The sequence below is a fragment of the Patagioenas fasciata genome, chromosome 2 (genome assembly GCF_037038585.1).
Source record: "Patagioenas fasciata isolate bPatFas1 chromosome 2, bPatFas1.hap1, whole genome shotgun sequence".
NCBI classification, from domain to species: Eukaryota; Metazoa; Chordata; class Aves; order Columbiformes; family Columbidae; genus Patagioenas; species Patagioenas fasciata.
The window spans coordinates 147927121-147941288 of NC_092521.1; the positions used below are offsets into that span (position 1 = coordinate 147927121).

Here is a 14168-nt window from a genome sequence, read left to right on the forward strand (position 1 = left end):
AAATTGATCAGATAATGTAGTAATGTAGAGAACAGAGTGCTTGCATCCATTACCCATCGTAATGAAATACATTCAATAGATTTTATATGTCTTGCACTGCTAAAATAGAGACTGTTTACATAAAATGATAACTACTAAAATATGTGAAATACATTCGACAACGTGATGCCTAGAACTTGCCAAGAAGAACATGTACTAATTCCTATCCACCTCCATTGTTACCTTAAGAGCAGCTCTCTCCATAGCAACTGAAAACTTTTCAAGGCAGCAATAAACTAATCCTCTCCAGCTTCCAGAGCACCATCAAGGAATTTTAAAAACCTTGGGCTTCCAGCAGCTAAATACTTCTGAGGATTCAGAAGGCCACAAAGCTAGATACACAAGCATTCTTTTCCCTTCAAAAGGTAAGAAAATAATGTTTAGAAATAAATGCATCCTCGTAACACATTCCTAACTGCTACTGGTAAAATATATCTAAACACCAAAAGGTTTTCTAACATCTAAAAACATACTAATCTTTATCTGAGTAAATGCCAATTTGAATTCAGCAGTTATTTTTTCATTTTAAATACTCCGTTAGCAGAGTTTCATTTAAAGTAAGACACACAAGTATCATATGGCAGTTAAAAGAAGCTGAACTTACGTGTGGTTGTTTAACATATGTGCATTATCATCTGAAAAATGCATGTCACTGCCAGCATCTGCTTGTCAATAAAATGAAAACCTTTTTGTGGAAAACAGAAGTGAAACTCTTTTATGTTTCTTACACTTTGATATTGAGATAAATTATTGTTAAAGCAGAGGCGATGGTATATTGTGAAGGATAGTGACAAGACAGATTTACAGTACAAAATGTCTTTTGCATCTAGAGTCAGCAAGTTAAGCTTGTTGCTTCTGGGGTGTTTGTCTTGTTTATTCACTGAGTTCTGTGAATGAAATTATGGTGTCAGTTTTGTAACTCTTTCATCTGGTCATAACATATCACTGATTTTTAAGTATGTCATGTTCATTCTTGTTTTGTGTTGTATAGTTGGAGTTTGGTAATGTTAATAAAGTGTTTTGAAAATAAAACCTGCTCTGTATCATTGCTGTGTAACATAATTACTACGCATTTCTATTAGAATCAGACTAGTAATATTTATTTACATCTATTTTTGCTACTAAAAACCTATTTCATAATGGAATGAAAGTGAAAGCTATGGTATTTTCCTGCTCTTACTGAAGACAATTATTAGTGAATGCAATAACATAATACTGAAATGAAAACCATACACTTAACTTTTATGAGGAGGGAAGGGCACTTTGAGCAACCTCTTGTTGGTAATTCTACAGAAGTTTTAAGGCCATGGTTGTCTTAGTTTCCTGCTGTTCTGGGCTGTAAAGCCCTTACAGGCTCCCTGTTGTTCAAAAACAGCTTGTCACTGCAAATCAGCTTAGCCGACCAATTAATAAATCCTTTCAAACATATTGCGTTCACACTAATTAAAGGGTTGGGTTTTTTTTCCCCTTTACTATTCAGATTCCTCCGGTTCGAAGTTTAAGCTGTGAAGTGCAAACAACAACCCAACATTCAGTGCAGATCACGCGCCGCAGGAAGAGGAGATGTGTTTTCTGACGAAGCATCCAGCTCTTGGGGTGGTATGTTCTGCTTTCATATTCAGCATGCTCACTGCTGAAGGACAGCCCGGGGAAGAGCATGGGCAGGATGGCAGTTATGCTCCCGGCCGAGGCTATCTGATGGAAGTTTTACGCGTTCTTTCAGCTGACAACAATGAGCTCCACATGAACCACTCAAGAGAACTGGTCAAAATGTTACTGGAGAGAGCTGAGTGTCCACAGCGGATTTATGGCATGCAAGAGGATTGTAACCTGGTTAGTGCTTCAATTAATGAGGGATGTCTTTACAGGATCATCAGCTCATTCTAAAATTATTTATTAGAGTAATACTCTCCTGAATACAAAACTTAAGCATGTAAAAAGCTTGTTATTGCAGAAAAAAAATTGTCCCTGCTTTAATAATTTCATTCTTAACTATTAATATCTATTGTTTGAGCTCATGAAGAGATATTCCAAACATGACAGACATTCCTCTAGAAACTCCATGCTTCTGTCACATGACACTAAAAATTTTCCTTTAAAAGATGTCAACTGTTTATTTTGCAACAAAGATTTTTCTGCTTACCCTGATCTAGCTATAAAAGCATGAGCTTGAATTTGGGACACAGAGGATTTCCACTGTAGAAATACATAGGTAAAAATTGGGGACCAGTTCTGACACTTCAGTTTTGTTCTGGATTTTAGTTCATAAAAATAAAATCCAGAAAGACTTGTCTCAGATTTATGTACCAGTTTAGTGAAATATTCAAGATTTAGAGAAGGGTTTTGGTAAGAAGTTCAGTTAAAGGAAAATCAAAGGCAGAACGATGAATCTACAAATCCAGACTGAAACTGGAAGCAGTCCATGGTACAACTTCACAGAAGTTTTCATTGTCTAGATGAGTTGGGAGTATTTTCAAAAGTGATTCCCGATTTGACAAAGAAAGGAACAAGTATAAGAACATCATAGGTTGTAGCAGGACAGAGAAAATGTTAAGTGAGCAACTTAGTTGAAAGGGATTACAAGGGGCTGGGTGAGTCTTTGGTTAACGTACTCTAGCTCTGGCATTGTTCAGTGACCTACATGCACCAGAGTGTCACTTTATTTCAGAATTATGAGGATAGTTGTAAAGGTGGATGCTTTCACAACATACTCTTCTTGGCATTTTGCCAAGCCAATGAATCGAGATCTTTTTCTCCTGTGCAGCAGACAACTACTCAGTTAATTGGCCCTTTCTGCACAGGTTCCCATTTTTCATACTAGCCTCAAAATGAATTTTCATACATAAATTATGTAGGTTCCTGTTATTCATCAAATGGGTAATTTTTATGAAGAAGATTGTGCATTTTTTCTCATCGCACATCTGTGTAATTAATATGTACCAGATATAAAACCAGATCAAGAGTTGAGAATGTATTAATCAGTAATATGTATAGAGTCCTTCTAAACTTCACAAAACAAGAGCGTAGGCCTTCTCGTTCTCCCTCTTTGTTTTGCTTCTCTGGATTGCCATATTTTCTCCTTGTATTTGTGGAGAGCATGCCCCTGTCTTTGGATGGAAGTAATGTAAGTGAAATTGGCTGGGTCTTACTTTAGTCAGGACTTCCACTCTGTTTAGACTTCATCTTGGAATTTTCCTGTTGGAAGAATTTGAATTCACCATTTGCAGTAGTTCTCAGCGTTGGCTGAGTCAGTAACACTGCACACATCCTGCACTACTGGTGCCACATGAACACTGTTTTCTGCACAAAATCTGTGAGACAGAGGTGGCATCTTCAGTCCCATTCAGCACTGTGCTGAAATCTTGCAAGATGATTTAACAAGATCTCGTAAATCAAAACAGCAAAGCTGTGCAAGAAACAGTACCTTCAAGTTCATCGAAATGTGAAACAGAATGCCCCACCTTAGCTTGGCATTTTCTTTCCCACACTTGTTGGGAATAACTAATTGATTTCAGACTCAGCATTCCTTTATAAATCCAGTCATACCGCATGAATTTGTGTTCAGATTTTTTTTTCCATTTTTTAATGATATCTCCAGGGGGTATCTAAAAGCAGTGAAGTTTAACATGATTTTAGACCCTTTTTTGGTTTGTTGTTACATATTGGCCCCAAGACTCTTTCAGTGGGGGCTGGCAGCTATTGAATGACATCTGACAGTTCCTTATCTCCTAAGCACACAAAATTAATATATTTCTTTCAATGGTAAGATAATTTTTTCTAGCCTTTGGCCTTTTAAACAAAAGACACTCAGGGTTCAGTGTCCAGGTTCAAAGTTGGCCTCTTTTTTATAGCAACTAAACATTTCTAAACCAAGGTGATGCAGTTGATTGTGCCTCTAAAATATTAGTAACAGCCAAATAACCAGTGATGAACAAATTTATGTCCTCTCAATATTCCCCCAAGGGTCACTCTGTATGGGCTACTGACATACTATGAAGTAGCTGCACCTTTTACAATGCACCTGCTTCCTTCCCATTAGCAATTTCCTTTTCAGTCAGCTTTCTTACAAGAGCAAACAGCTGCCTCGCTGGTTGTAATTTATCCTCACTAGGTTTTGAACTCTTATAGAAGTCTCTAAAAATGTTCTACTACATGCTGTATTTTTATTGTACTACTATGGAGTGTTTGAAAAGGCTGATTGACTAACTTTTGTTCTTTGGGGATAGAAAACAGAATAACTATATTCCTCCTAGCCCAAACACTAATACTCAGAGACATGCACTCAAAAAAGGATTGTAGATCTTGTTAGACAATGTAGTTAGGGCACAGTGGGTCATGCTGTAATCTACTTTATTTACAAGTATAAATACTTCATTGGGAAATTACCATCCACAGTTCTCTTTTTCTCTTTTTTTTTTTTTTAGATTGAATATTTGTGATAATTTTTGGTAGAATTATTTCTATTAAAAAGTAGCAGCTCTCTCAATTCCTGCAAGAAATATTGGCTCCTGAACACGACAATGTGTGTTTGATTCTACTCAGCTTCTGTGAAGGAAAATAAACTGACATACAAGCTGACTTATACCAACCAATGCATCATGCTTGTAGCCACAAACAATTTAGTCTGACAAACTATGTTCTGTCTGAATTAATTAATTTATTAGATAGTAGTTTAGATCCTCCCTTTGTACCTTCATGTGTTGTAGTTTCTTCTCTGTAATGTACAGTCCAGCTGCTTTACCATAATAGTTGAGATTAGCTGACACCCCTATAGCATGCTTAGAAAAGAGCCAGTTGGAAAAAACAAAACAAAACAAAACAAAACAAAACCTAAATCCAAACCAACAAACAAAAAACCCCACAAAACCCAAAACAAAACAATAATAAAAAACAAACAAACAACAATAACAAACACACACACACACACACACACACATAAAAAACCACAGCTACACAATGAATGACGATAGTTAGAATGACGATATCTCTTCAAGAAACACTATTTTTTTTCTGGAATTCAGTATCTTATTTTCCATAGCCTGAAATAGAGCTCTATTAATCTTCTGATCTAATTTTAAAGATTAACTTTTGCTTGCACTGGCAAAAGTTTCTGTAAAGGGTCTTTGTATCAATAAAAATGAGATTATATATATATATGTATGTATATATAGAAAACCCTGTGCTCAGATAGAAAGCCTCAGAGGGTGAATATATCATTTCAGTCCATCTTGAAATGCATTTGGAGGACTAAATGTTGCTGAGACCTTGTGCTGGATCAATACACTGGACCAAATTGTTCCAGTTAACAGAATCTATTGAGAAAAAATTAAAATAGTTGTATGATTGCAGGGTAAATTAGGTCTCTTCTCAGTGCATTGAATATGATATAACTTCTGTTTATACACCCTGAACTAACTACAGTCCAGATATGGTCTTTATCTAATAATACAGACACATATAGAACACACAGGTGAAAACAGGAATAACCCTCGACATTGTCTAGTATATTTATAACCAGAAATAGATTCTGTTGAAGTTAGTGGAAGACTTTCAATTCTCTACAATTATTGATCAGAGTTAGTCCTGTTTTGTAGTAAATCTTAAATCCCTTGGACACTTGACATTTCTTAAAAACAGAAGGAGCTCTGGAAAATCAAACAAAAAAAAACACATACAAAACCAAACAAAACAACAACAACAACAACAAAAATCGACCCATAGTGTGATCTCGCAGCCATATAACTACGATGAATTACCTGCACCCTCCTCCTGCTGATCCATTAGCCTGTATCTGTAGTGGCTTAGGTTTTATCCCTTAAATATCAGAGTTGAATTCTCCTGTTCTCATCTCTAATTGTATTTGCAGATGACTAGAAATGTTGAATTTCCATTTATTCTTATTTTTTCACAGTGCCTTGAACCAGATGCATTGTTAATAGTAGCTGGTGGAGATTTAGAAGACCATCTCAGCGAAGAAGTATTTGAGAGAATATCTCTTATTCTTCTCTACTACATTCTTCATCATAGAGATGTGTGTTCTTCAGAACTCAGCTTGAATAATAAGGATTATAAATTTTACTTACAGAGTATGCTTAGTTTAAGACATGATGAAGACTGTTATTATTTTTCACGGAATGAAACTGAAGATATTTTGGCTGCAGTAAGGCAACATTTTAAAACTTCTGAAACCCAGGTAAAGAAAATATAAGTAAAAATACCTTTATTACTTATAGAATGCCTTTAAGCTAGTTCAGACAGTGTCTCGGTATCATGGTCCTCCAGAAAACTGGTAAATAACAATGTGAGAGCACAGGCTGAACATAGGTCTTTTGTTGTACATGCTGTTTAATACCAACATTCTCCTTGACTTGCTCTTGGCATCTGCTGCCTAGCACTTCCACAGGGTCCACTGAGACATGGCTGGGAAAATAGCACATATTAGGGACCTTTCTCAAAAGGTAATTCAGATGCAGTTACCCTGTTTAGGGCAGATGGAAAAGGGTGTAGCTGTGTAGATGCAAGATCTTGGACTAGGTTTCAAAGACAGAACGCACCTTCTCATATCTTGTGTCTATTAGTATAGATATCCTAGCAGTGACTGTATTTAAATGGTAGAAAGCAGAATAGTTCCAAAATTGATCTGGCTGTATAGCAGAAATTATGAATAATTTTGCTGTGATTAGATCCTTGCCAGGCCCTGCACTTCCATGTCCATCCAAAGCAGGGTGGAATAAGGAATCTGTCCAATGATATGATGGTTTCCTTCAGCTGGGACACATACATTTGTGAGTAATTATCTTCCAGCATGGATATGTCTTATAGAAAAAGTGATACAGATAAGCTTAAATTTAAAGTGGGGAAAAAAAAAAAAAAAAAAAAAAACAACCAACAAGAAAATAAGAATATTGAGGATATTCAACTAAAAATATCCTTTTAAAAACAGGAAACACACAGCGAGTTTTCTCACCACTGTTTGTTATTCCTTATTTCAAGTAGGGTATATAAAATAATAGAATAATATTCTATAATTCACAATCTAAAGAAAAACTGTTTTCCTTGTGATGGGCAATAAAATAAGTTTTTGCCAGATTAGATAACTCCTAAAGTACAGGTTGACCTACTGGGAGAAGCCCCTTAGATCTGTTAATCATATAAAGTTAAATCTAGTTTCTTGCAAAGTTTGCATTTTTCTTTTTCATTTCATTAGATTTAAATTTCCACCATACTGTAGTAAGTTTTCCTGTGCAAACAGAAGACAGCCAGGAGTCCTGGCTGTGCAGCAATATGCTGAGGGCCTCCAGTTCCTCTTTCTGTGTTTTGTGCTATCATTTCCCATCATAAATTATTCATTGACCAGTACTTTTGGTTCTGAGTCTTGGTGAACGTTCTGACTTCCAAGAACTCCAATGGTATCTGGGCAACTGTAAAGAGGCATCAGTGGGTATTTGGCATGTCAAGATAGAATAACAATCCATAAAGTGCTTGACTGTGTGGTCTGTTTGTTTATGCTGGCAGTAGAATCAGTTGTTAAGCCTGTTCAGTAACTGAGACTTCACCACTCACTGACATGAGGAAAAAGAGGAGCTTTTTAATGAAAGGTACTCAAAACTATTTAATGCCTAGAATCACGACACCTGAGTTATGGAAAAGGGCCAATGATGTGGGTGGTAATAGCAGAAAAGCTCTTTATATTTTTTGTTTCACAGAAAATAACTTCTTCACAGTCATAGCAGCTAATATATTACCTTAAAAGAGAGGTGAAATTTCGGGTTGTGGAAATGCAAATGTGTAAAGGATGGATGGGAAAAAAAATGCCAGCCTCCTTTCTGTAGTGTTTAAGGCATATATATGGAGAGATGAGTATGTCTAAAATAAGTAACTGCTGTACTGGCTCATCTAGTTGACCTTTCAATTTAGTTAACAAGAGTGAGAGACAAATAATTTTTGCCAAATTTTCCTTGTTTCTCTCAAATCCCAACTATTTGCAGTGAAAATAAACATGAAAGGCAGAAATGGAAGAAAACAGGGATAAGTTTCCAGTAACTGAGGGAGCTGTACCCTGCTCCCTCACTTCAGACCCACACACAGGACTGTGCACGACTGACTGCAGCTCCCGTTTGTCACCCAGCAGGGAAGTCACCCATTCTCTGCAGAATTATGTCTGTCCAGATTGTCCTCAGATAACTGCCCATAATAAATTATTCACCCCATTTAAAAGACGGGGAGCTAAAAACATGAAGACAATTCTTTCTGAAGTTTGAGATGAAGAGTTAAAATATGTGTTGAGTCTTTCTCTTGTGCCTTAACAAAAATTCCTCCCTTTTCTGCCACTTTCTGAAAGTAGATGTAGATGCAATTGAGGAGGATGCAGGAATAGTAGAAACAGCGTGAAAACAACACTAAGCAAAAACCACCTGAATGAGGGACTGTACTTCTTCCTTGTCAGATACTGAGTAAAATTTCAGGCTATTTTATTTTTATTCTATGTCTGTTGTCATGAAAATGTCCTCTGCTTTGCATTTGCTGTCCTGCTGTCAATTACAGCTCTAATCTTGGTATTTTTTTCTACCCTGGCTGTCTCTGAAAGTGTTCTCTCCAGTTTCTCCTCCTGTCACTCTGATTATCTAAATGGAGGTGACCAGGGCTGTCTTCATGCTGTTTTCTCCTCATGTTTCAGTGTGTTGATGTGAGTACTCTGGAGAAAAATGCTGATATAATGGACAGAGATGGTGCTGATGAAAACACACTTCCACGCCTGGCTGCTTTGATCATTACTTTGGCTCTCCAAGGAGTCTGTATGGGGAAAGCAAGTTTGCCCTCCCCAGAATTCTTTACAAAATATATTTTCAATTCTCTAAACAGTACCACTGAGCTCCAAGTGACCGGTAAGCTATTTATTTGTCTCTGGTTGCCTTTTGCAACACACATTTGATATAAACTGTCTTTAAATGCCTAAAGGACATTTTGCATTTCATTTTAGATTTAAGTAGTGTCTTCTAAATTTAAAAACAAAGTTGGAAAAAAAATCCTTATTTTGATATTCTCTGAGAGGTATAAAACAAATTGTTATTGTGATTAGTAAATGCGTACCATCACGTTAATTTATTACTTAATTGCTCAGCACAGTTTGGACTACCCAAGAGAGCTCTGAGAGTGGCAATCTAGCTGTGGTGGCAGAGTTCACAAGTGCCTAGTTTATATTGCCTTTTTGCAGATCCAGACACATTGCAAGACTCATTTAGGGGTTGATGGGAAGTTCAGATCAGACACCTTAGTCACTCACACTTCAGTGCAGACATACCTCCAGAAGAGATGAAATAGAGGCAGGCCACTCTGTTTTGACCAAATGCTCTGATATCTGCCTAATGTACCCAAAAGCATCTTCATAACTTGTGCTTGCCGACCCACCTTCTGATCTTATGCCAGACTCCAAGACTGGGTACTATGCAAAGTTCATTTTTTCTTCAGGAGGTCTGTTGCTCGATGTATCAAAAATGCTACTTAGCCAGAAATAATTAGAAGTATAGGAAAGTTCTAAGTCGTCAAAAAATTGAAAAGGGAAAACACAAGTGTTGAACTCACAGCAGCTGCTTTTAAGTTCTGTAAAAGACAGTGCATGCTTAGCAGTGTAAAAAATTAAACCATCAGGGGCCAACTGTGGATTTAGGAGGTTATTATATGACATTTCCTTGTTTGTGGTAACTGCTAACAGCAACACTTTATAAGCTTTCCAAAGCACTTTTTTTAAAGTTACATTAAGTATAAGTTAAAGCAACTTGAAGAGTTGAATTAAGCATAGCTAAAAACATTTTTACTACCCTTAGGTTACAGAGAGGTGCACTGAAACAACAAAATTAATAATAATAATAATAATAATAATAATAATAATAATAATAATAATAATAATAATAATAATAATAATAATAATAAACAAATTCATCAGCCTTACATTTGGACTCCTAGATCATACTTACATGAACTGGTTTCACAGCAAAACACTTCCTTTAAAACTCCCAAGCCAGATCTGAAGTAATTGACTCACCAGGATGGATGGAGCCATCTGGGCACAGTGCTACTAAATAGCTATAAATGGTGAAATCCAGGCCCAGTAGCGACAATAGCAAGACTTTCTGGTTAGTGGAGTTAGGGCGTCATTTAGAGAAACAAAAAAATAAAGTTTATTACAGAGGAAGTGTATTTTAAGCCCAAGCTAATTAAATCATCCCTTTAAATTTATTTTAATTCTTAATAGTGACTGGAGGAAAGTGCAAAGAACTGGAAGCATTAAAAAAAAAAGTAAATAGAGTTGGCTACATTTAGAAAACAAATCTAGCTTTAGCTCTGTTCAGATCTGTTTGCTCAATAGAAAGAAAGCAGACAAACATCTTATCACAAGCCTTTTTATAAGACTTGCCATGAGGCAACTTGTCATTTGCTTTTTCTGAATATGATATTAAAAAAATTAAGGATTATTACATTAATCATTCATCTAACTTTCTTTAAAATTAACTTGTGAACTGCCTTTGTTTCCAATGGACAAACTCAAGTTTACCAAAACAATCACTATGGTTTCAAATTGAAAATGCAGGGGTGGAGGAAGGGGATAAATAAGATAGGATAGAACATGCCCCCTCATATAGCCAAGCATTTCAACAGCAGGCACACCCACTGCACCCAGGTTATCTCATGGGACAGATCTGTGAAGTGTCTCAGGTTTGGATTAGGGGTTGTGGCTCCCTCTTTCCCACTTCAGGGCTGTAAACAAGAGTGCTTCCAGATTAGAAATTTAACCAACCAAGAGGGAAAATCTGCTGCCCTGTGTTCCACTTTTGCAGTGCAAAGGGCAGGGCAGCATCCTGAAGATTGTGTTCAGAACACCCTATAAAGGTTCTGTCTTCCCGGTCTTTCTGCACTATCCAAATACCATTGTGTCTTGGCATGTTGTTCCATTTACACAGGAAAATTTGAAGAATAATAAAGCTATTCAGCAGTAATTTGTAGATAAATCAGACAGAGATTGACGATTAAATGGACGATGAATTGCCTTCCAGTCAAATCTGTTTTCCTCTGTGTTAGTCATAGGAAGAACATCTGAGTGTGGTACTGTAAAGCCTGAGTATGTTGGTGTCTTGAACTTCTAGAGCTGTTAAGCAGAAATTGTCTACAGTACCAAACTGAGGAGAGAAAAAAGTATAAAAATGAGGAGTTGAATTAATGTTAAAAATAACGAAACTTGAACAATTACTTTTGGGTTTATCTTTTTAAATGTGTTTTCCCATAGTAACATATCTTTTTTTTTTTTTTTCTAATGAATTACTAGAACTAGAACAACTACTAAATGTCCTTACAGTCAAAAAGACCTGCACTGTAAATGGGCAGTTCCACAGTCACAAAAGACGACGTTATGGTATGGCAATCAGAGATACTGGAAACAGAAATATTACAGTCAAGGAAAGCCATCCAAAAGGAGACTATCTGAAAGGTTATTTTGAAGATGGTGAAAGGAACACAGATTGGGACCAGGTTAATTTATTTTCATGTTATTATAGTATTAGTCACAGATTTTCAATGATGAAAGTACAAATTGGTTTGCAAACACTGCATTATTTCTAGGTAAAGTATATTAATTTCAAAAAGTCATGTAGATACTGATAAGAATAGATTTTTATGTGTTTATATTTGTTTAAGTATTAATTGGGTGAAGAACTTTATGGATGTTGAACATGTGATTAACATAGCTGGGAAGAGCTAACAGACTGGTTAGTGTTACATGGAATCAGGTGTTTCTTCACGACATGGAGGACTGTAGTACCATGGCTTCAATGTTTTCACATGTTTATTAGAGGTTCCTTGTGCTCTGGTGTCGCAGAGCTTCTAGGGCTCTTTAAGTGACATTTTAGAAAGCAGGTTGTTCTGTACCAAGGAAAAGTGTAAATGAAGGTTTCTACATAAGTTGTTTTTAAAAGGCTTCTGTAAACTGAAGGGTGGGGAATTCCTAAGCGTTTTAATAGCCATTTATGGAGTCCAGGAGCCTCTTTTAGAAAGTATTGAGTCTGTAAGACAGAACTTCAGCTACTACCCAGTATCCTCTTTGAGGGCTTTGAAGGACAGTGGCTCACTGCAGGTGATTTTATCCTTATCCTAAATATTTGAAAATGAATAATGTTTGGTTGTATCAATGATGAAGATGGTAACTGACTTCAATCCTTTAGACTGGAAGACATTGCTTAGACAAAATAGAAGACTTCAAAGTATATACTTTGTATGTATTTTGATGTGTACATTTGAAATCTATACTTCAAATAACATGTTTCTATTGTTCTCAGTTCTTTACAATTTAAGTTGACTCACAGACAATTTTTCTTCTCCATTTAGGAGAATAAGGGATGTGCAATTGACTTGTGCTGTGTGGTCATTTTATGAAGTGGAACTGAGACAAATGGGATCTTGTTAAATACCATTCTGGTAGACATTAATCTATGTAATTTTACTGCATTAGAAATACATACCTTATCAATACGTTTATTTCTTTCCAGCTGGCCACAAAAGAATCACGCTGATGAGCATTGTGAGGCATTTAGTGAGGTCTCAAAAAAATTTTAAATGAAGGTCATTTTAAATGTGTTTCAAATTAATTTAAAATTTATGAAGGACAGAAATCAGTAGTGATACTATCAGTACAAGAAGTAAAATTGTTCTCCAGCAATAGAAGAATTTATAAATCACAGTTTTTGATTTCTTTAACTTCTGAGACTAACTGTAACTCAAAAAATAAGTGTGCAGGGGAGCTGTCTGAGGCCTGGGAGTGAAATTGAGAGCAAAATATTCTATATAGATGAAAAAAAATCACAAAGAAACATCTGGAGATAAGATAATTTATCATCTCTATTAATTCCTAGTTTCTCAGTTTTATTCCGTTCCTCTTTCCTTCTAACTGTGTCTTTTTTCTTTGACATATCATTGCATTAGAGGCTTTATGTTTCAGTGTTGTGTTGCTAATTTTGTCTCCTGCTTTCTGCACAGATCTATGATAGCCATTGTGCTCCATTAGTAACAGATGCTGCTACATATGAGGCATTGACTCATCTATGGCCTATGTTTGCTAACTGCATTAAGATCTGTAATTTGATTTTATGATAGGAATTATATTTTGAAACATTATCACAGAAAAAGGTCACTGCTTTCTTTTTAAGTCATCATTGTCTCTATTGATTTTTAAAATGCATATAAAAGAAGTAAGTAGTAGATGATCTAATAAGAGCAATAATATTAAGTTCCATTAAACTACTTCACAATATCTGTGTTCATTTATTATTCCTCATTAAAGAAACATGGGTTTTGGAAACCAAAGTCATCCATCCATCCAATTTTCCATACGAGAATATGCAAATTTGATTTATTAGTTTCTACAGTATCATCCTGCAGGAGTAAACACGTACCTGCTTTACTAATGGAGGCTTAGTACTCTGCCTCCTTATGTTAAAAAGTTTAAAAGGCTGGGGCCTACAACTGGAAAATATGCAGGCCTTCATCCTCAATACTTACAACAACATTTTACTAAATAAACATTAAGACTTACTTTTTTATATGTGAGTGAACAGTCCATTTTCCAGATGAAATCTTGGGGGTTTTTGTTTAAAATTCATGATAATAAAATAACATTAAAATTTTGGTTTATAGTAATCCTGGATCTCGTCTTTTCTATCCTACTTCTCAAAACAGGGCCAACATCAAAGTCAGATCAAGTGTCACGGGCCTGTGTCCAATTGAATTCTGAATGTCTTCTAAGACAGAGATTCCACAGTCTTTCTGGGACACCTGTACTAGTGCTTTATTGCCCTCATTTTTGTGGTATTTGTTTGTTGGCTGGTTTATTTGTTTATTATTATTATAGCAAATAGGAATTTTTGCCTGCGGCAACTAATACCTATTGCCTCTCATTCTTTTGCTGCATATACCTCTGAGAAGACTATGGCTCTGTTTTCCCTATAATCCCCATTAGATAGTTGAAGACTATCTGCTCCCAACCCTTCTCCGAACCGAACAAACCCAGATTCCTCAGCCTCTCCCTGCATATCATGTGCTGCAGCTCCCTGGCCATCTTGGTGGCCCTCCATCGGACTTCACTT

At 36.1% G+C, this 14168-nt stretch overlaps 1 protein-coding gene across 8 annotated transcripts in view; it reads left to right on the forward strand.

Annotated features, from left to right (window-relative positions):
* The first annotated feature begins 250 nt into the window (after window positions 1-250).
* SLC39A12 (solute carrier family 39 member 12) overlaps window positions 251-14168 on the forward strand; it is a 34436-nt gene continuing 20518 nt past the window's right edge. For 5 of the 8 annotated variants that reach the window (XM_071805195.1, XM_071805197.1, XM_065831621.2 and 2 more), the window contains exons 1-5: window positions 251-404; window positions 1520-1872; window positions 5951-6232; window positions 8717-8924; window positions 11360-11562. In XM_071805195.1, coding sequence (XP_071661296.1) covers window positions 1603-1872; window positions 5951-6232; window positions 8717-8924; window positions 11360-11562 — 963 coding nt within the window. In that variant the 5' untranslated portion in view covers window positions 251-404; window positions 1520-1602. Of the gene's footprint in view, window positions 405-1519; window positions 1873-5950; window positions 6233-8716; window positions 8925-11359; window positions 11563-14168 lie in introns of those variants that run through there. The other 3 variants (XM_071805200.1, XM_065831615.2, XM_071805199.1) reach the window with 3 other exon arrangements.